The sequence below is a fragment of the Electrona antarctica genome (assembly GCF_951216825.1).
Source record: "Electrona antarctica genome assembly, chromosome: 1".
NCBI classification, from domain to species: Eukaryota; Metazoa; Chordata; class Actinopteri; order Myctophiformes; family Myctophidae; genus Electrona; species Electrona antarctica.
The window spans coordinates 32,232,697-32,258,196 of NC_136806.1; the positions used below are offsets into that span (position 1 = coordinate 32,232,697).

Sequence of the window (25,500 nt, forward strand, 5' to 3'; positions counted from 1 at the left end):
TAGTTTCCATTTAGTTTTCGCCAGTGAAAAAAGGTAGTCGACGAAACATTTTCATCATAGAATTAGTCGACGAAATCAACACTGGCAGGCACGCACACACACATACACACACACACACACGTACACGTACACACACACACACACGTACACACACACACACACACACACAGACACACACACACACACACGCACGCAGGGATATTTCCTAAACCGTAGCCGAGGATAAGGAATACAAGTCAATAGAGTTATATAAAGTGTCGTTGCTGTCGGGAGGAAACCACCTAACTCCCCTTTTGAGTTTTTTTCTTCTTTTTTTCCTTCATAAAAGTGTGTTGTTTCAAAAATATTGAACCAATGAAAAGTAGTAAAAAGTGCTTCGGACAAAACCTCTTAACTTCATTGGACCCTCAAACTGTCTGCTAAAGCAGCTAACTCCACCACCTCTCCCCCTCTCATGCAAGCAATTGACAATATATGAAGTCACAACACCAACTTTGATGAGGCAGTATTGCTTTGTTTTCAAAATAGAAGGTTTTCTTCTATTGTACCTCTTCCGGAGTGGTTCCAACGGATTGTGTGGCCCTGGTCTTTCCCTATTGGGTCTGATCGAGGGTAGCTACTTGGACGTAAGTCGGGACTTGATCACCCCGGCTGGGTCACCTGAGTGAGTGACCTTGGGATACATCACTGAGGATACGTCCCAGTTGCATCCATGCAATGTATTTTCGTTCTTCATTTCCTGAACAAAATTAACATTTTGGAGTTAGATGGTTTCTTCCTGACAGCAGAGATATAAAGCTCTCTCTCCTTTTAATGTGTTATTTTTCTGCCAGGGGCATGCCTTAGGGGGGCAAAGTGTGCCTTACATGCAGGCATTCACCCACGCTAGCTGCTATAGCGTCTGAGCCTTGATCTAAGAATAAAGACACCTTGAAATGCGTGGGTGTCAGTTTGTAAACAGCTACTCCTTGCAGACACAGCCCAGAGCATGCAGGTCAGGGGATTCGCAGGCAGTCAGGAATGTGTGTGCGTGTGTGTGCGCACGCGCCTATTTCAATGTGTGTGTGTGTGTACATTTCCCTGTGTGTGTACAGTATGTGTGCGCACGCGCGTGCCGGTGCCGCGGTAGCACAACACGAGCGATGCTCACAGAGGAGAGCGGATTCCCAGCATTCCTCGCTGGTTAGGGAGAGGCAGCGTCCTTCGACAGATAGGAAGTCGTCTGTCATTGGGGGGTAATCACTTCTCGAGAAGGCTCGCAATGCCTGGAATGATTGCTGTTGTTATCGGCAGCGAAACTTGGCGCGGGGACAGAGAGAGAGAGAGAGAGAGAGAGAGAGAGAGAACACAAATGGAGAGAAAGAACATGCAAGCAGGGAAAAGGTCTCTGTCTGTCTCTCTCTTCTACGTGTTTCAATCAAGTTGGCAGATTTGTTTTGTTTTTCAAACTTGAGGCCCAGCATATAGTGCGTTCTCACCGTCTCGCTCGCACCACAGGACCTCTCAGGGCTCTGTGTTTCGTTAAGCAGCAGCCGAGGCCAAAAGCTTTCAGGAACCATATTATTGATGGTCCGACGTGGAGCATGTACAGTATATGTGGCTGGCTGGGGATTTCATACCTCCAGGGCATCGCTAATTACTAATGGGCTGATGTGTGTAATGATGCCTATCGCTTCAGCGGAGCTATAGGCCGAGCCCTCTCTCTCCGCAGGCTTTCCTTAATGGCACGTTTGTGATTTTAGTGTTGTTGACCCCCCCCCCCCCCCCCCCCCCTTCTAGGTTTTTCGAGGGTGGGGGGCTTCATTTCCCTCTCCCGCTCTTCCTCTGATCCAGCTGTTTTTGTCCTTGTTTCCCCGTTGAATTGTCCATTCATTGTCGATGGCATTTAAAGTTTGTGTTTACACGCACACTAAAAGCTGGACATAGGAGGGGCTATCGCCAGGGACGGCTTAACCCATTCAGGCCGCGCTATGAGCTTGTAGATCTGCTCTTTTTTGAAAAATCGTGAAAATGTGGTGCAAATCTTTGAATATATATTATTTCAGAGCGAACAGGGTCCCCTGGAACAACATATTTTCAGATGGGGCTCGGCGGCCAATTTCATATATTTTTGGGGGTCCTTGACATGAAAATGTTTTGAGAACGACTGACATAGAAACATAGGTTTTTCAGAAAACCTGGCGATAGCCCCTCCTATGTCCAGCTTTTAGTGAGGGGCGATCGCCCCTCACTAATACCTGATAATCATGTTTTAGGGCGGAAAAAGCACTCCATCTTTAAGTGATAGGGGGGGAGGGGGGGAGAGAGAGAGAGAGAGAGAGAGAGAGAGAGAGAGAGAGAGAGAGAGAGAGAGAGAGAGAGAGAGAGAGAGAGAGAGAGAGAGAGAGACTGGCCTGTCCAGGACAGACAGGCCAGATGAGTTTACCAGTCACTGGGGCTGGAGCCCACCATGGCACCTCTTCACTGTGCATGCGTGCATGCGTGGAGAGCATAGAGTATATATATAATAGAGACTGAACTGGCGCGAAGCTCCGCCCCCCCCAGCTATTCATGTCAGTGGAAGTTGCTCAGTGGCGTTTTGAAGCACCCGGAAGACTGCCGGAAGTCCCTCCCCGGACCTCAACTTTGAGGTATGGGTGACGTAGGAAAACCGAGCGCTCAACGTTAAAGCCCAGCTGCACGGGGTTTCCCGGTCATGAATCCACGGGTCCGCCTGTAGTCCCTCCTCCTACCACTAGGACCCAGAGCTTCAACGTTGGAAAGTCTGCCTGCCCCCTTGGTGGAGAGAGAGAGAATTAACTAAGTCATTATCATGATGTAATAATAGCGATACAGGGCTGACATTTTGATGGTGGCAGAATGTGATGTATGTGTTTTTATGTCCATGTGGTGTGGTGTGGTGTGGTGTGGTGCGTGTGCGTGTGCGTGACTCTGTGCACGCTACAGTAATGTGCTCTCAATCATGTCTACATTTGCATTCATTCACGTGTTTGTGTGTGTGTGTCTGCGTGCGTGCACATCTGAGTCGGAGGGTCATCAGGTTTGTGTTGGCACGCAGCCTGCAGATACTTCCACTGGAGAGTTGCTCAGGAAGCTTTTCCTGGCACATATACAGTAATGCGAGGAACACGCACACATGCACACACGCACACACACGCACACATGCACACACATACTCAGACACAGACTCACAGACCTTCTCACACATGCACATAGACAACATGCGCAGTTGCGCACGCCACCACAGACATGGACAGACGCACATAAACGCGCACCTGTCAGCTCTTCCCCCACCCAGCCAGCCACCCGCGCTCCCCTCATGGGAGTGAGACAACTCTTGTGCTATTGTGTAGTTGTTGTTGTTGTCGTCGCGTTACGTCCAGATGCAGCTTTCTCTTTCCTTCTGCCATCGTCTTAATGTTCCTTTAGCCGCATTACTGCGTGTCACAGTGTCCATTGTCAACAGCGGACAGGCACACAAGCCTCCATACATTTTGTTCATACTGTGTGTACATTTTTTCAATGGAGGCCCGGGTTCTCTTAAATTGTGTAAACTAGTAATATACATACACATACTTAGGGATGGAGCTCGTTCATTTTTACACACGTTTTACCTTATTGATCATGCTTATGCCTGATGCACCGGGTGCCACGCTACGACCTTGTAGGGGGGGGTGTCCCTGGAACAACATATTTTCAGATGGGGGGTTCGGCGGCGGCCAATTACATATAGTTTTTGCGGTCATTGACATGAAATAGTTTAAAACCACTCACATAGAAACATAGGGTTTTTTACTGTATGGCCTTAGGTCTAAATGGGGTTAAAGTAAATGTACTTCACGTTACTGTCCACCGCTGCATGCAGGCCCATTTGTCTGACCTGTCCATCTGCCTTTTTTCCTGCTGGGCTGGCGAGGCGCCGCCCGCCCCGCCGAGCCCTTTAACGATGTCTGACAGGCGAGACGAGCAGCGGCTTGGGGAGCGGGTCGACTGTTTTGGGGTCACGGAGATGTGATCATCAGATAACATCCAGCACAGTGTCTCCACACTGGCTGGCTGACTGGGATGGCTGGCTGGCTGGCTGGCTGACTGGGATGGCTGGCTGGCTGGCTGGCTGACTGGGATGGCTGGCTGGGCTGACTGATTGGCTGACTGGCTGGGATGGCTGCCTGGCTGGGCTGACTGGCTGGATGGCTGGCTGGCTGGCTGGCTGGCTGCTTGCTTCTGGGAAGTTGAAAAGTTCCACGTGTGCACATGGACATTTCAGGGGGAGGACTTGAATCACATTCTGGAGCTTTTCTTTTTTTGGAGGGGGGGTTTAGTTAATTTAATTTTTTTAAGCTGACCTCCTGCTCCACCCCTCTCCCTCCCTATAGGCTCTGATGCGACCGGGACGTCTGGACCGGATCGTCTACGTGCCGCTCCCAGACGCACGGACGCGGCAGGAGATCTTCTCGCTTCAGTTCCGCAACATGCCCGTGGCCGACGACATATGTCTTGAGCGCCTGGTGGCTCAGACCAGCAACTATTCAGGAGCAGAGGTGAGCTTCGTTCAGCTGGAATAGAAAGTAGGCTGTGAGGATTTGACTGTGTAATAATAGGCTATATGCACACAGAATAACTCTTCCTATAGTCCAGGGGCCAGGCCAGATTTTGGTACCATACCATTTGGTACATATCTTTGTCTTCCTACGTGTCTCTAGTTTATATTTTGGTATGATAACCCTTCCAATTCAGTAGCTTAATGCCACTGCACTTCCTGGTTGCAAAGGATCTCTTCTTCTACGAAATTTTGACAAATCAAAAAATGAGGCTCTTTTGGTTGCAAAAACACAGACAGGTGCAAAAGTGAAGAAAGTGGACGGTTAGGTCCTCACTATTTGGTTTTGTACACATTGCTCAGTTCCACTTCCACGCAGGACATTTTTAGAGGCCATAAAAGCTATGAAGCGAGCATTCAGCACTTCCACATCAAAGACTCTCTTGTTAGGAATGCAGACAATGGATGTAACAGTAAATAAAACATAAATAGTGGCAGCTCTTGAGAAAGCAAAAGGCCCTGCTACTGGGGTGGATGGAAGGCATGTACAGAGTTGCTCTAGAGCTCTCTTCACTAGAGCCCGACACATATATCCGCCTGGCCCATTTATCGGTCATTATTTGACTTTTTCAATGACATCGGTATCTGCATTATGCTGATATGATCTGTTTTTAACATTTGGGCATGCCAAAAAAATCGGTCGGATCGGTCCAAACCTCTCCCTGAGTGGAGTCCTTAACACTTAGACTGTGGCCGTGTGACCACAAGTGGTAAATAGCTTGCATGGGGAGATTACTACTACCGCTCGGAGGAGGCTCACAGACCTCCATTGTAAGAAAAGGCTAATATTAGCATTAGCTCACGCTAGCTATACACTGACACCAAGCTAGACAGGAACGCCCAAAAACGTCACATCCGGTTTTAGCCTGGGGTAAGAATTTTCTATGGCTGCCAATGCAACTTGGTCCAATCCTTAATCACATACGGACAAACATCTATGCCGATGCTATCTAACTTGCGGAGGTAGCGTGCCTTGTCCACGGGCAACAGATCTTTCAACGTATGGCATTGTAAATACGTTTGATAATCGCTACTCTGCTCAATATTGTTTTGAAAATGCCGCAAATTGCATTGCAGTGAACGAGCGCAAATCACAACTTCCCCAGGGGGTGGGCGGAGTCACAGTTTGAGGCGCTGATTACGCGCTGTGGTGTCAGTGTATCTTGCTCGAGAAACTTTTATATATTTCAATCTTGATGCGATGAAATCAGATCCGAACCTGTCTGATCATGTCATGATCATGTCATGCCACGGACAGTGGCGTAGTTTTCGAGATAGAAGATCCTGATTATAACAGTTGTCTACGCATGCGCGTGCACGTTCCGTGCATGCGGGGGTGAGTAAGGTGTTGCCTAGCAACCGGCTCAGGGCAAAATGTCGTTTTTTAGCAGTGCCGTTTCAGATCCAAATTAAGCGATATAAAACGGAATTCTCCGTTAACGTTAGTGCTAACTAACTCCATGAGCGTGTGAATGCGTTAGTGCTAACTAACTCCATGAGCGTGTGAATGCGTTAGTGCTAACTAACTCCATGTGCGTGTGAATGCGTTAGTGCTAACTAACTCCATGAGCGCGTGAATGCGTTAGTGCTAGCTAACTCCATGAGCGTGTGAATGCGTTAGTGCTAGCTAACTCCATGAGCGTGTGAATGCGTTAGTGCTAACTAACTCCATGAGCGTGTGAATGTGTTAGTGCTAACTAACTCCATGAGCGCGCCTGAATCCATTCATGAACGAGCGCTCTGTGTTCAACCCATCTGGGATGTCTGATTGAGACTATAGCCCGGCCCAGCCAGCGTGCTTTCTGGTCTAGAGGGGGCGGGTAGCGCATTGCGCTCAAGCGCTGGAAAATATTGGTTCACCGATCTGAGCGCCCGCCCCTCCTCCCCTCCCTGGTAGAAAACAGCGGTAGAAAACTGACGTCACCATTACTTGGAGCGACGCCACCTACTCTCACCCCTCCTAGACCTAGGACAAATAAAGAGGATAGTGCACAGAGGTGCGGCCAGGGCTCCTGCGGGAGGTTTGCACATGTGCAGTGTAAACAGGAACTGCGATGATGGAGTGTTCCAGCAGAGGTGCTAGATAGAAAGCTCATAACTTGTGATGTAAATAATGAGATCCAGAACAGTTGAGAATTAAACAGCAGCCACCCTTCCCTTTTCAAATGTTTTACATCATCCACAGCACTTGAATGAACAGTATCCATGTTCCTTTGTCATTTCACAAAAATAAAAGTTTGAGAACATGGAAAACCCACAAAAGAAAATATACAAAAACATTAACATTTAGTAAATGTACTTGTCCTTTATCTTTCAGTCTGTTATACACAACATTTTTTCCACAGTTATGAAATTGATATACTTTTTAAAATAAAAACAAAATCAACTTTGTACTATTCTCTTTTTTTGATATCCTTTTATTATTTCAGTTCAGGGTCAGCAACTCTCATGCACCTCTAGCACCTCTGCTGGAACACTCCATCATCGCAGTTCCTGTTTACACTGCACATGTGCAAACCTCCCGCAGGAGCCCTGGCCGCACCTCCGTGCACTATCCTCTTTATTTGTCCTAGTCCTAGACCAGGAAATGTGTCTCGTTCTCCCAGGCTGAATGAGCCGAATGCGAACGAAAATAAAAGCCTGCAGGGTACCGAGGCTAGACCAAGGCCCCCCCCCCCCCCCCTTTCATAAACTTTGGGCTATAGCCATTTTCACAGAATACGAAGCAGGTGACCAAAGCCAAGGTCATAGAAAGGAAAGGAGGGGGAAATGGGGAATCTGGGGATGCTATTGGCTCTGTATTTTGTCTGTGTGCTGCTGTGTCAAGGATGAGAGATTTAGTAGCAGTTACTTACGTCTCTGTCTGGGACTTCCCAGATTTAGTATACCCACGGTGCTGCTGCCGTATGGTCGCTCTGACTCATAGTATACTCTGTAAATATGCTCAATGTCTCATTCGGGGTTGTCATCGGTCGCGTCCAAAACCACCATACGTGCTACGTACTGTACACAGTCTACTGTTTTTCAGCCTACTGTTTAGCATATCGCCCTTGTCGGGTGGAAACCTCATAATTCACCTTTAGCTAAGCCCCGCCCTCTACCACTTAGACACTCCCACTTAGACACTTTCCAGCTGGGCTCATTCATTCCAATGTAAATATCATGGATTTATATCATGGATACACTTTTTATTTTAAATACATTTTTATCCCACGATTTTGCAACCCATTTTTCACCCAGTGTCAATTATCGAATGTAATCCTGGGCGCTACACTTCCTCTGCCAACCTGGGGGGCGGCGGACTGACCTCATGCTTCCTTCTATGCATGAGGAGTCCAAGCTGCTTCTTTTCACCTGACAGAGGGGAGTTTTCCCAGCCGGATGTGGCGCGTGGAGGGAACACGTTATTCCGACCAGCTCTTTTCCCCTCCATCAGGCGCCCCAGCTGGCCAGGGGGAGGTAGTTTAGAGACCAGGATTACTGCATGTTTTTTGTGAGGGTACCTACCCTAGGGGACACAGGGATAGCATGCAAACTCCACACAGAAAGGCCCTTTCGCCAACCCCACCTCGGGTATGGGCACTGATGACGCAGAGGAGAGAACGCGCCCACAGCGTCCTCAGCGTTAATCGAACCCAGGACCTTCTAGCTGTGAGGCGACAGCACTACCGACTGTGTCACTGTGCCCAATTTTACACATTAAATACTGGTTGATAGATAGATAGATAGATAGATAGATAGATAGATAGATAGATAGATAGATAGATAGATAGATAGATAGATTTTATTTCGGTCCATAAAAGGAAAAAGGAGTACATACAAACGTACATACATATTAGAATCCACTATTACTAGTGGTACCGAAAATGTGAGGGCAGTAGCTGAGGCTTATATCGCCTACCCTTTTTAAACATAACTCAGGTTAGAGTATATTGTCAGATTTAGATGCGTACGTGTGATGCGGTAGACACAAAAACGTAAAATGTGGAGATCTAAAGCATCAGGGATTTCGGATGCCCAGTAGCCCCGTCCGAAATCGCATGCTATCATACCGCTTAGTATGCCAATTTACGTTTTAGCATGTCCGTACTTAAACCCTACTGCTAAATTGTACAGTAGGCTGAAAATAGCATGCTGTGTAGTGTAGTACGTTAGTATGTGATTTCAGACAACGATTGCTGAAAATATATCTACAAGCTCACAACTTGTCGCGCTGCGACACGTTGTGAGCTTGTAGACTGGCTATTTTCAGCATGCAACCACGTATAAAATGACTTGTCTTTTACTCATACTGGGTCTCTTGTCCACTAGTCCCTTCCTAACATTTTAGATTTGTTGACGAAATTGTCAATATTTATTTAGTCTTAGTTTTAGTCATCATAGCTTAGTTTTCATTTAGTTTCCAATTTGTTTTTGTCAGTGTAGTCGACGAACATTTTTCGTCATAGTATTAGTCTCTCTCTCTCTCTCTCTCTCTCTCTCACCACTGTCGGCAGTCCTTGACTACATCATGTGACCTTTGCGGTGGCTCGTCGTTCTCAGGCCATTTGATCAGAAAAACATGCCCGGTATCACATCTTTATCCCGTCCTGGTATGTCGTGAAGGTTCTGGTGTGTGTTTTGACTCTGTAGGCCTAGAAAAAGCCGTGCATGGTGGCTCTCTGGCAGGATAAGAAAACAAGCGTTTTCAAACAAATGACGAGGCTATAGCGTTGCCTTGGCAGGCTGTGGAGATATCCATGTTTTGTTCGTTGTCCCATTCCTTGCGCTCCAAGTGACATGTTTGTGAACACCCCTATCAGTGATACTATGTTGTTTCATTTCAATCAGTTACCCCGAGAGAGTTAATTTGTCGAGAGACCTTTAGATATAGGCACAGACAGCCCCATTTGAAGTCGATGGTCGATGCCAGATTTTGCACACACACTCCGTGGATTCCAACGATGAACCTCTGCCCCAAATTTTCCAGATCGGCCTGTTATAGCGCCACCAGGAGCCCGACTTTTGAAAAACACATATTTTTATATTACTCCTCCAGATTATGTCCAAAACTCAGCAAATCGTTACACACTATCTCTGTCCGATATTTCATATTCCATCCTAGTTGGCTAACATTGGCTTTCAAAGTTTGCAAGATTGGCCCGTTTTGAACAAAAAGCCTCAAATCATGAACGCAGCATGTGATTTACGTGAGGGGTTCCCAAAGTGGGGTCCGGGGACCCCTAAGGGTCCTTGAGGGAGTTCCAGGGGGTCCCCAGCTAACTGATAGTTAGGAACCAAATGGACCCTTATGGGTCCATTTGGACCCATAAGGAGTATAACTGATTTGCACTCTGTTTTGAACTTGCTATCTGCTACTTTTGATACATCTGAACAGTTTTGGACAAACAGGGTTTCCACCGACATAGGCCATCCTTTTCATCCAAAGGGACCTTAACTTATTGTGTCAACCTCAGTGCATGCTCACGTGCAACCGCTTGACGTGCTCCGAAGAAAAACACTTTATTTGGATTGTATTTAGATGATCAAGTCTGAACAGGGAAGGGGAAGTGTCAAAGGCATAGTGGGATTCCGTCCTATATGGGGATCCTTTGCTCCACTATCATGGACTTAAGGGCAGATTGAGGTGGTATATAAGGGCCTCTCTTATCGTCAAAGTATAGGTGCGCTCTCTCTCTCTCTCTCTCTCTATCTCTCTCTCTCCCCCCTGACTCCTTCTCCGTGCGGCCCCCGACCCCAGAAAGCAGCTTAAAGCAGGCATCCACCTGGAGGAGGTATGCGCTGTGGAAACCAATCCCCCGGTATCAGGTGTTGTTGCAGCCTGACATCGGGGTGTTTGGGGAAATCTTCAACGTTGGAATGGTGGTGGTTTTGCAGTCACTTGCAGCTTGCAAGTTGCTTCTCGGAAAAGCCAGACGATTCCGCTGTGAACCAAAATGACAAACTAGGGGGTTTTCATGATTCTGAATCCATTCCAAGCATTAATTTTGCACAAAAAACACATGGGCTACAAACGGCCATAGCCGCCCGTAATGACAAATGTGGCCGTGGCCCAAGGAGTGTTTTTTTTCTTAAGGGGGTATAAGGGGACTCGGGGGAGGGTACGTGTGTGAACTTGGATCCAGAAGCCTTGTTTTTAAAATAAAATCACCTCTCTCTTCCTATCTAACCATCTAAGCACACACACACACACACACACATACACACACATACACACACATACCCCCTTCATGACAGGATATACCTGCCTGGGCTGACATCTGTTTTCACCACCACCCCGCCCCGCCCCCTCGACAAACCTCACGCTCAGCCCCAGATTGCTCCCGGCGGCTCCCACCTGCACCCCCACCGCCCCTCCCCCCCAAACAGAAGCAGCAACATTCGATACTGTAGTCTCAGCGCGCCATGTTGTCACGACTCACGCAAAAGAAGAAGGCCTTAAAAAAAAGAAAAAACGGAAGGTGCCACGCTACTACTCTTGTTCTTTCTTTTTTTTTCTTAACGATCAAGCCCTGACAGGAAAAGAGCTGTAGAAGGCATGGGTTCACGCACGCACGCACGCACGCACGCACGCACGCACATATACAAAGAAACACTTTAATTAGGTACGGTATAAGTTAAAAAAAAGAATTTAATGTTCTACCATCCACCACTGTGGGTCTGTCTTGTCCCTCCCTGTGGACATGGCTGTATCAGTGTATCATCGCGGCAGTGGCTCAGGGTAACCACAAGGTTGCCAGTTCAAACCCGGGCTCCCCCAGAGTTAGTGTCGAAGTGTGCTTCGACACTGAACCCCAAATGGCTCCTGATGTGCTGACGGAGCACTGGGAGCTCAGACACACAGACACACTCACACTCCTCCGACACTGGCTGTGGCGAATATACCTGTGATGCTTGTTTTTTTTGTTAGTGGTCGAAAAACAGTCTCCCTGGGAGATGTTATGACATTACGGGTGATATCCAATTATCCATGGAAGGGGCCGATCATCATCATCCGTCTTCTCCGAGATGACGACCAAAATGTGGTTTTGGTCGTAGATTGTGCATTACATTCACCCATTCACAATCTAATGTAATGTACAATCTATGTAAAGCGCCTTGGATAAAGGTGGACGTCAAAAGTGCATGACGTCCTGTGCAAAGGGCCGAGGACAGGACAGGACAGGACAGGGCAGGACAGGACAGGACAGGACAGGACAGGACAGGACAGGACAGGACAGGACAGGACAGGACAGGACAGGACAGAGGACAGGACAGGACAGGACAGGACAGGGGGACGCTGTGGGTTTTCACATCCCTTTAAGTGGAACCACATTTTGGTCGTCATCTCTGAGAAGACGGATGATGATGATCGGCCCCTTCCATGGATATCGCCCGTAATGTCATAACATCCGTCTCCCAGGGAGACTGTTTTTCGACCACTAACAAAAAAAACAAGCGCCGCCAGTATATTGGCCACAGCCAGTGTCAGAGGAGTGTGAGTGTGTCTGTCTGTCTGAGCTCCCAGTGCTCAGAGGAGTGTGAGTGTGTCTGTCTGTCTGTCTGAGCTCCCAGTGTCAGAGGAGTGTGAGTGTGTCTGTCTGTCAGAGGAGTGTGAGTGTGTCTGTCTGTCTGAGCTCCCAGTGCTCCATCAGAGGAGTGTGAGTGTGTCTGTCTGTCTGAGCTCCCAGTGCTCCATCAGAGGAGTGTGAGTGTGTCTGTCTGTCTGTCTGAGCTCCCAGTGCTCCGTCAGAGGAGTGTGAGTGTGTCTGTCTGTCTGTCTGAGCTCCCAGTGCTCAGAGGAGTGTGAGTGTGTCTGTCTGTCTGTCTGAGCTCCCAGAGGAGTGTGAGTGTGTCTGTCTGTCTGTCTGAGCTCCCAGTGCTCCGTCACAGTTGCCTTTCACCGCACGCGACCCCCCCCCCCCCCCCCCCCCCATGTCCTGTCCTGCTGTGGGCTGTTTTCTCCAAAGCCCAGGTGTCTCGGTTGATTTGGACGTTGGGCCATTCAAAATCAACAGTGTCATTGTTTTCTCCCCCTCTACAGTAGCTGAAGCGAGTCATTTCCTATATGCAGGCTTTGTTCTTAAAGTCCAGAGTATTCATTTAACTTTGGTAAGTGTAAACATGGACACGTTGAGGATCTATTTTTAAGTTGAACTGAAGGTTTTTTTGGTGTGTGTGTGCGTGTGCGTGTGCGTGTGCGTGCGTGCGTGTATGTGTGTGTGTGTGTGTGTGTGTGTGTGTGTGTGTGTGTGTGTGTGTGTGTGTGTGTGTGTGTGTGTGTGTGTGTGTGTTTACCAGTGGTGGAAAGTGACTAAGTACATTTTACTTAACTGTACTTAAGTACAATTTTGAGGTATTTGTACTTTACTTGAGTATTTCCAATTTCCAATACTTTTACTTCTACTCCACTACATCTCAGAGCCAAAATTTTACTTTTACTCCACTACAATTATTTGAGAAGAGATTGGAGATTTTAATTCAGATTAGAAAACATACATTAACCACTTCAACCCTAAATACATTTCTGCAATTTGAAAATAGCAGAGTTTGCAGTTAAAATGGTAAATGGTAAATGGTGCATTTATATAGCGCCTTTATCCAAGGCGCTTTACATAGATTGTGCATTACATTCACCCATTCACACACACATTCATACACCGATTGCGGCGGAAGCCATGCAAGGTACCAACCAGCACATCGAGAACAATTTGGGGTTCAGTGTCTTGCCCAAGGACACTTCGACATGTAGACAGGAGGAGCCGGGATTCGAACCGCCGACCCATGGATCATTGGACGACCTGCTCTACCTCCTGAGCCACAGTCGCAGTCGCAGTTATGCCAACCTCTGAACAAACTACAAACATGAAGAGGGTTTGTGATGATTCCAGGATGCTTGTTGTTTCCAACGATTAGAGGAGGCAGAAATAGAGCTGGGTGGCCAAGGAGGCCATGTGTAACAACACGCACGCACCCATGCACGCACGCACGCGCACACACACCCACACACACACACACAGTAGATAGACACCCGGAAAAACAGACACTACTAATGCAAGCAGGCACCACATAAACACGCGCTCTCTCTCTCTCTCTCTCTCTCTCTCTCTCTCTCTCTCTCTCTCTCTCTCTCTCTCTCACACACACACACACACACACACACACACACACGCATGCACACACGCAGGCACGCACGCATGCATGCACACAAGGCAAAAGCACCCTCACAGGAAGACAAATGGCTTCCTCCTAACACCTGTTGTGGTTGCGGCTGTACCTCCTCTGGCTCCGCGCTCGCTCTGTCGGTCTGATTTACGACCAGCTATTTGTTGTTGCAGAGATTTTTATCACCAGGGACACCAGGCACCAAAAAAATGCATCAACAAATGTGTTTCTGTTTGCGCTGACGGCGGGATTAAGCAACGCAGGGCTGATACGACAGCACATCAATCCTGGGGGGGGAAGTGGAAAAAGTACTCACATTTATTTATTGTTTTACTTAAAGGGATTGTGACATTTAAAAAGGTTTTTGTATTTTTATTTATTTATTTTTCTGAGCTCAATTGCACCCAAACAACCTGAACTTTTAACAATCAGTAGATTTTCTGTGGTCTGGGGTTTTCTGGCTCAAACAAGTTCTCTGATTTGCCTGTGGAGTGTGAGGTAAGACTCCACAAATCCCATATATGACATAGTGATTTGCCAGCAGATGTCACTGTTGAGGGATTTTGCCTGTCTTCATTGCAGCTCAAAAGGCTTCAGAACACACAGAGAAAACTGCAATCTAGAAATACTCTGTTGCCAGTAGCTCATTGTGAGCTTGTAAATCGGCTATTTTCAAATGGCCGAAATGTATATAGTACTGAAGTGGTTAATGTATGTTTTGTAATAATAATCAAAATCTTCAAAGTAACTAAAGCTGTCAAATAAAGTGGTAGTGGAGTAAAAGTACAATATTTGCCTCTGAGATGTAGTGGAGTAGAAGTAGAAGTACTGGAAATTTGAAATACAAGTAAAGTACAAAAAAACAAATCTCAATTACAGTACTAAATGTACTTAGTTACTTTACACCAAAGATGATCATAAAAAATGCCAGTGCCCCCTCAACTTAACCCATTCTGGACGGGATCCCCTTTTGGTGTTTTAAGCATTATGTTATACTTTCACAGTGAATGTTTTTAACTTAAATGTTTGCTTCTGGGGTGGTCCCTGGAACAACATATTTTCAGATGGTGGCCGGCGGCCAAATACATAGGCCTACAGTAATAATTTCGGGGGTCTTTGACATGAAAATGTTTGAGAACATTGTTAGGAAGATATTTTTTTAGAATCGGACTCAGGTCTTAATGGGTTAACCACTTATAAGCCCTATGTAGCCTACTTAGGAACAACCAATAATGGAAATAGGCTAATAGCTGATCTACAAGCTCACTAAACCTCACAATATGTGACTAGTGAGCTTGAAAATCTGCTATTTCTGCTGTTTTGAATTTTGTAAAAAATAAACACAAACACAAACAAAAACAGAGTTTTTACATTCCCAAAATAGGGACACCTATATTGGAAGTGTTTAATGTGTTGACATCAGTGAATGTTGACATGGTTGCTGGTGGACGGCAACACACTCCACCCAACCCAGCTAGCACGGGACACAAGTTTAACGTTAGAACAACGTTGAACCCCAACGTTGGATGACGGTTGTATTTTAGTTGAAAGTGCAAATTTGATTGACGTTATTATCCAACGTTGTCCTGATGTTAATCTGTGATGTTTTGTAGACATTGAAATAATGTTTGGCCCCAACGTTGGATATACAGTAAGTTGTCTAACGTCAGAAACGAAATCCAACCAAAATTCAACGTCAACTGACAAAGCTATAGATAGCTTTGTCGTGTTTCTTGTGAAGCGTTCTCATGAAATTCCTGGAACGCACACACAGTCAATTTCTACAGCTGTGTTCATGCCACTCTGGAGTGTAGAGATGGACCCGAATGGACACTAGACCCCATTTGGGGTTTTTTATTGGATTTGTATTATAAACACAAAGCAACAGTTCTCCGCAGCTTTCTTATTTAGAAGTGCTGAAGGCATTTGCTGATGGCACGCTGCGTCGCTGCCCAAGTGACGTCACTCATGCGACTCCTTCATGTCTCTCGCTGTCACTCAAGTGACTACTGGCCAATCACAGCGCATCTTTTCCGGGACGTGTTACGCACGCGGAAGCTGCTCATTGGAGGCAAATGCTTTGCAAGGAATCTCGGGAAAATTGTGCCTTCAATTGTGACACGCGCTTCAGAGCCGTTTATATGTCTATGATTATAATGGTCACCACTTCAGGAAGTATAGGCCACTTCCTGGATTGTGCAATAAGGCAATGTATGCTTACTGTACAAAATGTGAGTATACTTAACAATGGTGGAGGCGTTTGAAAGTGCATGTGCTGAGAGAAGGTGTCACAAAGCTCCATGGAGGGGGTCATCTATTGTAGTAGAAATGAAGGATGGATGGATGGATGGATGGATGGATGGATGGATGGATGGATGGATAGATGGATAGATGGATAGATGGATAGATAGATAGATAGATAAATGCATATAATTTAGATATAATGTAGATCTGTGGAAAACTAATGAAAGCATTCCTGGGGGAACGTGAGCCTGCAGCCAGTTGGCTGTGTTCTTCCTAAGCAGAGCAGAAGGGTATGTTAAATGTAGAATGTGTTAATTGAACCCTAAAAACCCAAACCAAACTTTGGACATGCTTGAGGAGTGAATACCTGGGGGTGGTCTGTCTACCCCCCCCCCCCCCCCCCCCCCCTGCTCCAAATGGTGGAGTGAGAGGAGAAAGGAAGGGCAACTCCAGAGCAAACTCATAAAAGAGCAAAAAACTGTGGCTTCTGGCCTCCCGGTCACAGAGACGCAACGCGCGCACACGCGCGCGCACACACACACACACACACACATGCACACACACACACACACACACACATACACAGGTGTGTTACTATACTTATTAGGACATCAAGGTTTTAGTACGGCAATTTTACATACGCCATATGTTTTTATTGTTCACCTAAAGCCGACAAATCCAGATCTATAAGCGTGATGCGTTGTGAGTTTGTAGAACTACACTAACGTCCCGAGAAGAACAGAAGTTCCAGGGAACAGGGCAGGGTACCTGCTCCTTCCTCTCCCCCTGCCCTGGCCTTAGGGCCCCTCTGCTGGGTGGAGGCGTGTCAGGAGCCCCCTATAGCCCCCCCAGGACAGGAGGTCTGCAGTTAACAAGAGCCCTGAGAGGGAGGGGAGGGAGGGCCTCCTTTGTTAAACAACACTGGCAAACAGGAAGCCAAGTCACTCTTTTAACACCTCAACAAATGAGCAAATGTTTATTGGAGTTTGAATAGAAGCAGGGCGGCTTTTCTTGATAATTATTATTTACCAAGCGAGCGGTGCCCGTTGGACACTGGCCTACTTGGAACAATGCAAGTTGGCAATGGATTGGCACCCTGCAGTTATTATGTCTGTGTCCTTTTTATGCCCATATATGGAGTTCTTTGTCAGGAATACTCAAATATGGAGTCTATGCAGATGTCAGAACACCATTGTGACGTCGGAACAGGCCAGCTCCATATATGAAGATATATAGGGGTGATCAGGCCCGGGCTTTGGCTTTTGTGCCGGTTCTGGACAACCGGCTATCCGACGGACTCGACACCGGGCACTGCACTCCCTGTGGGGTGTGGAACGCGTTTGTTGAACTTGAAGTCGGTGGCGCGAACGGTTCTCGAGTTATGTGGATTACATACATACGTACAGACGTACACACAGAGACGTGGTGCATTTATATATACTAGAGCGGTGCCCGTGGGAGCCTTGGCAGGGGCCCTGTCCAGAGCCTGGGCAGGGCCCCTGCCCAGAGCCTGGGCAGGGGCCCTGCCCAGAGCCTGGGCAGGGGCCCTGCCCAGAGCCTGGGCAGGGGCCCTGCCCAGAGCCTTGGCAGGGCCCCTGCCCAGAGCCTGGGCAGGGGCCCTGCCCAGAGCCTGGGCAGGGGCCCTGCCCAGAGCCTTGGCAGGGGCCCTGCCCAAAGCCTTGGCAGGGGCCCTGCCCAGAGCCTGGGCAGGGGCCCTGCCCAGAGCCTTGGCAGGGGCCCTGCCCAGAGCCTTGGCAGGGGCCCTGCCCAGAGCCTTGGCAGGGGCCCTGCCCAGAGCCTTGGCAGGGGCCCTGCCCAGAGCCTGGGCAGGGGCCCTGCCCAGAGCCTGGGCAGGGGCCCTGCCCAGAGCCTGGGCAGAGGACCTTTGTGGCGGCTCTGGACAACAGTGGGTGTGAGCGACTCGACAGCGGGCACTGCACTTACATCGTGATGTCAGCGGAATCCCCTTTTATGCCCATATATGGAGTTCTTTGTCAGGCATGCCCAAATATGGAGTCTATGCAGATGTCAGAATGATGTCAGAAGTCGGTGGGACGAACCCATATTTAGGCATGCCCAAATATGGAGTCTGGCCCGGGCAGAGGTTATTGAGGTTATTATTATTGAGGTTATTGTTACTGTTGGGCATTTAGAAGTTAGGTATAGGGATCATAAGTTATGTCCAAGTTATACTTAATTGTGCGCTTGTGTTGTACACCGAATTTATATTAAGATAAATTTGCACGACTGTAAAGACGAAGCGGAAGTGGCGAGGAGGCTCCACTTCCGCGTTATATTTTACTCATGATGATAGAACTTCCGTTGCTCCAGACTATGATGGAAGCATTTGGAAATTGCGAGAGGTCTGGCAACGCGAGACTACAGACGTACAGACGTACATACACACAGAGACTACAGACGTACATACACACACACACACACAGATACTACAGACGTACAGGCGTACATACACACAGAGACTACAGACATACAGACGTGCATACACACAGAGACTACAGACGTACAGACGTTGTACATACACACAGAGACTACAGACATACAGGCGTACATACACACATAGAATACAGACATACATACACACAGAGAGACTACAGACGTACATACACACAGAGACTACAGACGTACATACACACAGAATACAGACGTACAGACGTACATACACACAGAGACTACAGACGTACAGACGTTGTACATACACACACAGACTACAGACATACAGGCGTACATACACACATAGAATACAGACATACATACACACAGAGAGACTACAAACATACATACACACAGAGAGACTACAAACATACATACACACAGAGACTACAGACGTACATACACACAGAGACTACAGACGTACAGACGCACAGACGCACAGAGACTACAGACATACAGACGTACATACACACAGAGACTACAGACATACAGACGTACATACACACAGAGACTACAGACATACAGACGTACATACACACAGAGACTACAGACATACAGACGTACATACACACAGAGAATACAGACGTACAGACGTACATACACACAGAGACTACAGACGTACAGATGTACAGAGACTACAGACATACATACACACAGAGACTACAGACATACAGACGTGCATACACACAGATACTACAGACGTACAGATGTACATACACACATAGACTACAGACGTAAAGACGTGCATACACACAGATACTACAGACGTACAGATGTACATACACACAGAGACTACAGACGTACATACACACAGAGACTACAGACATACAGACATACATACACACAGAGACTACAGACGTACATACACACAGAGAATACAGACATACAGACGTACATACACACAGAGAATACAGACATACAGACATACATACACACACACAGAGACTACAGACGTACATACACACAGAGAATACAGACATACAGACGTACATACACACAGAGACTACAGACATACACACACAGAGACTACAGACGTACATACACACAGAGACTACAGACGCACAGACGTACACACACAGAGACTACAGACGTACATACACACAGAGACTACAGACGTACATACACACAGAGACTACAGACGTACATACACACAGAGACTACAGACGTACATACACACAGAGACTACAGACGTACAGACGTACACACACAGAGACTACAGACGTACACACACAGAGACTACAGACGTACATACACACAGAGACTACAGACGCACAGACGTACACACACAGAGACTACAGACGTACATACACACAGAGACTACAGACGCACAGACGTACACACACAGAGACTACAGACGTACATGTGCACAGAGACTACAGACATACAGACGTACACACACACACACACACACACACACACAGACTACAGACGTACATACACACAGAGACTACAGACATACAGACGTACATACACACACAGACGTACACACACACACACACACACACACACACACAGACTACAGACGTACAGACGTACACACACACACACACACACACACACACACACACACACACACACACACACAGACTACAGACGTACATACACACAGAGACTACAGACGTACAGACGTACACACACAGAGACTTGGTGCATTCATAGTTCGATAAATAAAGATAGATAGATGTTTGTCCTTGATGTTTGGAATTGTGCATTTCCCGTGTGTTGAAAATACCAGATCTACAAGCACTGTGCACACGTTCTATAAATCTGGAGGTTTGTATGTAGACTTAAGTTTACCAAAAGAGGTTCAATGGGTCCATCTTGAAATGGTCTTAACTCCTCTCATCAAGGTGATAATTTAAATGGAATGGAATGTTTAATTTAACAATGCGGAGCTTGTATCCCCGACTGTGCACATTAAACATCTTCCTTACATTTCACGGATAGGCATGTTTATGAATCTCACACTGGGGGGGGGGGGGGGGGGGGTGAGGTGAGAAATAATCTGTTTGGAGCACATCGCATAGGCAGAGTATTGAATTTGTAGTGTGTACACACATGCACACACACACACACACATGCAGCACGCACACATGCACACGAGCGTGCGCATACACACACACACATGCACACGCGCGCACACACACACATACACACACACACACGTGCGCGCACTGAGAAGTTACAGTACAGTACAAATAAATCACGCCAGACACACAACCGGGTTCAGTCCAGGCGTGTTTGGTAAATATGCCACCTCTGCCTTCCCAGGCTAGAATGTGCTGCTTTCATTCGCTTGATTAAGGAGCGAGGACAAATATGCCCTTAGAGTGAGGAGGAAAGGAGGCCCTGCTCGCTCGGCTCGGCTCGCCATCCAGCCACCCTGAACGCACGACGGAGCCCTCAGCTCCCTCCGACACAGGTGCTGTCCCACGCGGGTCTTTCCAAAACATGTGGGGGTGTTGTGGGTGGGCGGTTGGCGTGGTGTATTGTGGGGAATGGGTTGGTGAGGGGTAGTTAGCTGATGAGTTTCCCCACATGAGCGCGGTGACCAAAACATCCCAGTTTGTCAGGGATCATCCCAGCCTCAGTCCTCAGTTTCCCAAACAGTGGGACAGTGGGGGCCCCTTTTGTGGGCTGCGGATCCATTTTTGTGCCAGGTCGCGAGTGAATGTCCCCTTTATTTCCTAATGAAAACAAATTCAAACATCTTTTACAAAAATTACCTCAAAAAGGTTCTAGAGAAACTATTGTCTACAATTATCTATGATCTACGATCTACAAGCTCACAACGCGGCGCGCTGCGACGCGTTGCAGCGCGTTGCAGTTCCACTTCTGCCAAAGCAAAAGTGGAACAAAACAATCAAGATAAAACAATAAAATAATGGTGTAACGGGTCCATTTGGTTCCATTTGCACACTCTCAGAGTTAAATTAACGTTGCTTTTACAATATGCATTGGGGGTCCCAGAGATAGAAATGCCATTAAATGGGGGACCGTAGCCTAATTCAGTTCAAATTGGGGGTCCTTGAAATGAAAAAGGTTCAGAATCACTGCTAGAGCTGTGTGTGTGTGTGTGTGTGTGTGTGTGTGTGTGTGTGTGTGTGTGTGTGTGTGTGTGTGTGTGTGTGTGTGTGTGTGTGTGTGTGTGTGTGTGTGTGTGTGTGTGTGTGTGTGTGTGCGTGCGTGCGTGCGTGCGTGCGTCTCTCTCTCTCAGTCTCTAGTCTTGTAATGTTAAATAGGTTTCACATGGTTCTGCGGTCAGCCCTTATTTCTCTTGGCAGGGTTCTGTCGCTGCAGATACTTCCTCTCTGGCTTTCTGGGGGATGAAACCTTTTATTTCTGCGCACGCACGCACGCGCTCTCTCACACACACTGCACGCTCACACGCTCCCACATACGCGCACACGCGCTTGCACACACGTACAACGGCGTTTGATTTATACATTATTTAATTTCCTCTCTGAAAATTGGATGCAGCCCCCCCCCCCCCCCCCACCCTCCCCTGTTCCGACGGGAGCGAGGGTTTATGGCCATTTGCTTTAACCACTTGAACCCAAGTGGCCAGCATGCCTATTCTATTCTGTGGCGGGGGGGCAGATATCTGAGCTTGTAGATCGGCTATTTTTGGCGAAGGGATTCGGCGCGGACGGAACAAAAAGGTGGTCCAAGTGCAGTCGTAACTCATGCAGGTCCGTTTCACTGTAGACTGCACGGAGGGTTAAAGTGGTGGAGAGTTCCCCTCTGAACCAACATCACCACTGCCTCTAGATGTCACTTTGATTATAAGGGTGTGTGTGTGTGCGTGTGCGCGCGTGCGCGTGCGCACACTTGCTCGGGTGAATGATTGTGCACTTTCTGTCAAAGTAATGGTGTGTGCGCATATGCGTGCGTGTGGCAATTACTTTTACGTGTTGGAAATGTGTGTGCAAGTATGTGTGCTTCCTAGAGGCCATTTTATTATGCTTGTATATCACTGTGTGTGCTTGTGCGTGCGTGCATGATGTGCTATAACAAGCCCTTGATTAACATTGTTATATGAGATACTAGTCATGATGTTATAGGGATTTGTAAATGTAGCTAAACGGGTGTAAGTGTAACACTTTCATAAAGAAATGAACACTAAGGACTTGACTTTGTAGGAGGTGAGGTACTGTGATAATTGAGGGATGTAAGAGGAATCCAACAGTTGTTTAGTGCAGAGAGAGGAGAGGGGGGAGGTACAACTACATGAAACACAGGCCTCTGGCCGGAATGGAACCGTGGACGTTGCAATTATGTGGTCAATGCACTATCCGGTCAGCTATACCGACCGGATAGCCGCTGCCCGGTCGTATTGACTTCTGCTCAGTGTTTGGCCAGTTCGCGGGGCAGGCAAAGTCATTTAGGTCTCTCTGCTTGCAACTGCAAAATGGACCATCTCTCTCCATCCGTCTCTCTAACAACCGGTGGCAGGATGATGAGAGAGAGAGAGGGAGAGAGAGAGAGAGAGAGAGAGAGTGGGGGGAGGGGGGGGGGGGCTGGCAAGAGATGAGGAGGTCAGAAAAGAGAGAGAGAGGAGAGGAGAGACATTGGTCCGTTGCAGCAGTGAGGAACTGCACAGACGCCCAACCGAGAAGAGATAAGGCGTCAACACCATGCATTACAATTCAAAGAAACAAGCGCTTGACACGTGTTTGGTTGCTCAGTGTTAGATTATTGTTAAACACCTGCATTACTTCATTTTACATGCAAGTCTACACAATTAGAGAATGTAGAAGATTCCCAAACCTTAACCTCAACCTCTTAACCGGCAACGTAGGTCGCTGACCCTAACCTCAGTCTTAACCGGCCACGTAGGTCGCTGACCCTAACCTCAGTCTTAACCGGCCACGTAGGTCACTGACCCTAGCCTCAGTCTTAACCGGCCACGTAGGTCGCTTACCCTAACCTCAGTCTTAACCGGCCACGTAGGTCGTTCTAACGGGAGGTCGGACTTATGGGCAGTTCCCAAACTGGCTGCACTGCCCAGGACTGCAGTTTGGGGACTGCTGGTCTGCACAGCAAAACCCGGAAGTTGAACTCTCATACTTATGGTCCCATTGCTGCAGCCAGGTAGTGATTTAGTATTGGCTCTATTATCTGTAATATATCATGGCTCTATTATCTGTAATATATCATGGCTATTTCTGCACTGTCATACAAACTCCAATCCATTTGCAGGACGGATTAACGTGAAACTGAGATGAAAGGTATTCAGATTTAAACCAAAATCACAACAAATGTGACCACTGCATTCTGTCTTCTTATACTCACATTCAAACACGTGTGTTTGTTTGCATGTAGACTACTACAGCATGTGCACAAGTGTGTTGCGCGTTTAGTTGCATCCTGATTGTCTTTGAAGCCTTCATGACCAAAACAAGAGAAGACATAAACACAAACATGCAATCATACAGAGCATATGTGTGTGCACACAACATATTTTTCACATGTGGGACACACATTAGCAGCAAAATTATTATGTAGATGTATTCGTTTTGTTTGGGTCTTTGTTTTTTTTGTTTTTGTTTTTTTTACCAGCTGCAACAGCTTGTCTGTGGACAGATTTGCAAAAGCGTCACAACCGTGTGAGATACAACCACAAAACCATAACAGGTGTAGTTCAGATCATAATGAAGACCCATTTTGAAGATATGGGTTCAGTCTGAGCAAGGGTGCTGGAAGGTGGAGTTATAGCTAGCCCTGATACGTTCCCTCAGTCCCTTCGCTCATTCTGTATAGCTCTGAGATGAGGACACGCGGAGATCCCCTCCCATTGCATTTCAGAAACGGCGCATGGTTTCCACAACTAACGCTGCTTACCCTTTTCTGCACATCTTATCCAAAAGGTGAAGGTCCGATAATGAGCCTAAATTTAATTTAGGAAGAGCCAAGAAAATCCAAGTTGCTGCATGAAACGAGCGTTTAAATCACTTGTTTAGTCAGCCGCTTCCATGTTTTTCAAGGAAGTTGAATAGCTTTAGCGCCTCCTCGGCGCCTCCCCTGGTCGAATGTGAAATTTCCAACTGGTGTCAACACTACGAAGTAAAGAAGAAAGAAGATTCGACATAGTTTTAAACTATGTAGAATATCTTCTTTACAGTGACAATACATTTCCGCCTAATGTGTGCAAATCTCAGTATCTCATATTGACATTCAGATATTGACATTCAGTTTTTTTCCTAGAATGTAGAGGGGTGTCCTGGCTTCAAATATGCCGAGTTTTAAACCTCTCAGAGCTTCCATTGTGAATCTACATTTTACAGTTTATATGCCTCAAACCCCACAGGCTTTATTTTGTTAGTTTGGGGTGTATAACTTTATATGCAATTTCTCCACTTTTGCAGTCAAATCTTTTTTTGTCACGGGACTAAAAGTGAAAAAAAAACATCCATCCATCTACAACCGCTTATCCGTTGTTGTCTGTGTCTGTGTGTGTAACACGGAGCACTTTAAAAAAAAGATTTTTACTGTTTTTTTAGTCATCAAATGTTCTTTGCATTGCAATCACAACTGTGCTGGGCATTGTGGTCGCTCTAAAATCAACCGTTTCTCTCCCAGCCACACACGCACGCACACACACACACATAAATACCCCTACCCGCCCGTCCCAATCTAAGAAACTCCTTTTTCCTAGCTGGGTTGGATTTTATGACCACTGCAATCCGTCGCCAAGCAGACAGCCAGGAGCTGGCTGCACAACTGCCCCACATCAGCAGCCCACCCCCACCTCCACTCACCTCCATATATTTAAGTGAATGCTGACATAATTTATGAAGGGCATGAAAAATAATGTCTGCATCGCCAATAAAAAGAGAAGAAAAAAGTACATAACATAATTTACCGTAGTTGGGCTGCTACAGACCCTGCAGCACCCAAGTACACTATATACCCCTCCTATACCCCTCTGTCTGTCTCTCCTTCTTTCCTCCATTACATGGACTACTTTTTAGATTTTTTTATTATAATTTTGTGTGTGTGTGTGTGTGTGTGTGTGTGTGTGTGTGTGTGTGTGTGTGTGTGTGTGTGTGTGTGTGTGT

General features: G+C 47.0%; 1 protein-coding gene across 1 annotated transcript in view; it reads left to right on the forward strand.

The window, feature by feature from the left end:
- Positions 1-1,339: 1,339 nt before the first annotated feature.
- The window catches only part of LOC306922494 (ATPase family gene 2 protein homolog A-like), a 32,494-nt gene continuing 8,333 nt past the window's right edge, over positions 1,340-25,500 (forward strand). Inside the window, exons 1-2 of the mRNA XM_079500143.1 lie at positions 1,340-1,421; positions 4,377-4,541. Coding sequence (XP_079356269.1) covers positions 4,383-4,541 — 159 coding nt within the window. The 5' untranslated portion in view covers positions 1,340-1,421; positions 4,377-4,382. The remainder of the gene's footprint in view (positions 1,422-4,376; positions 4,542-25,500) is intronic.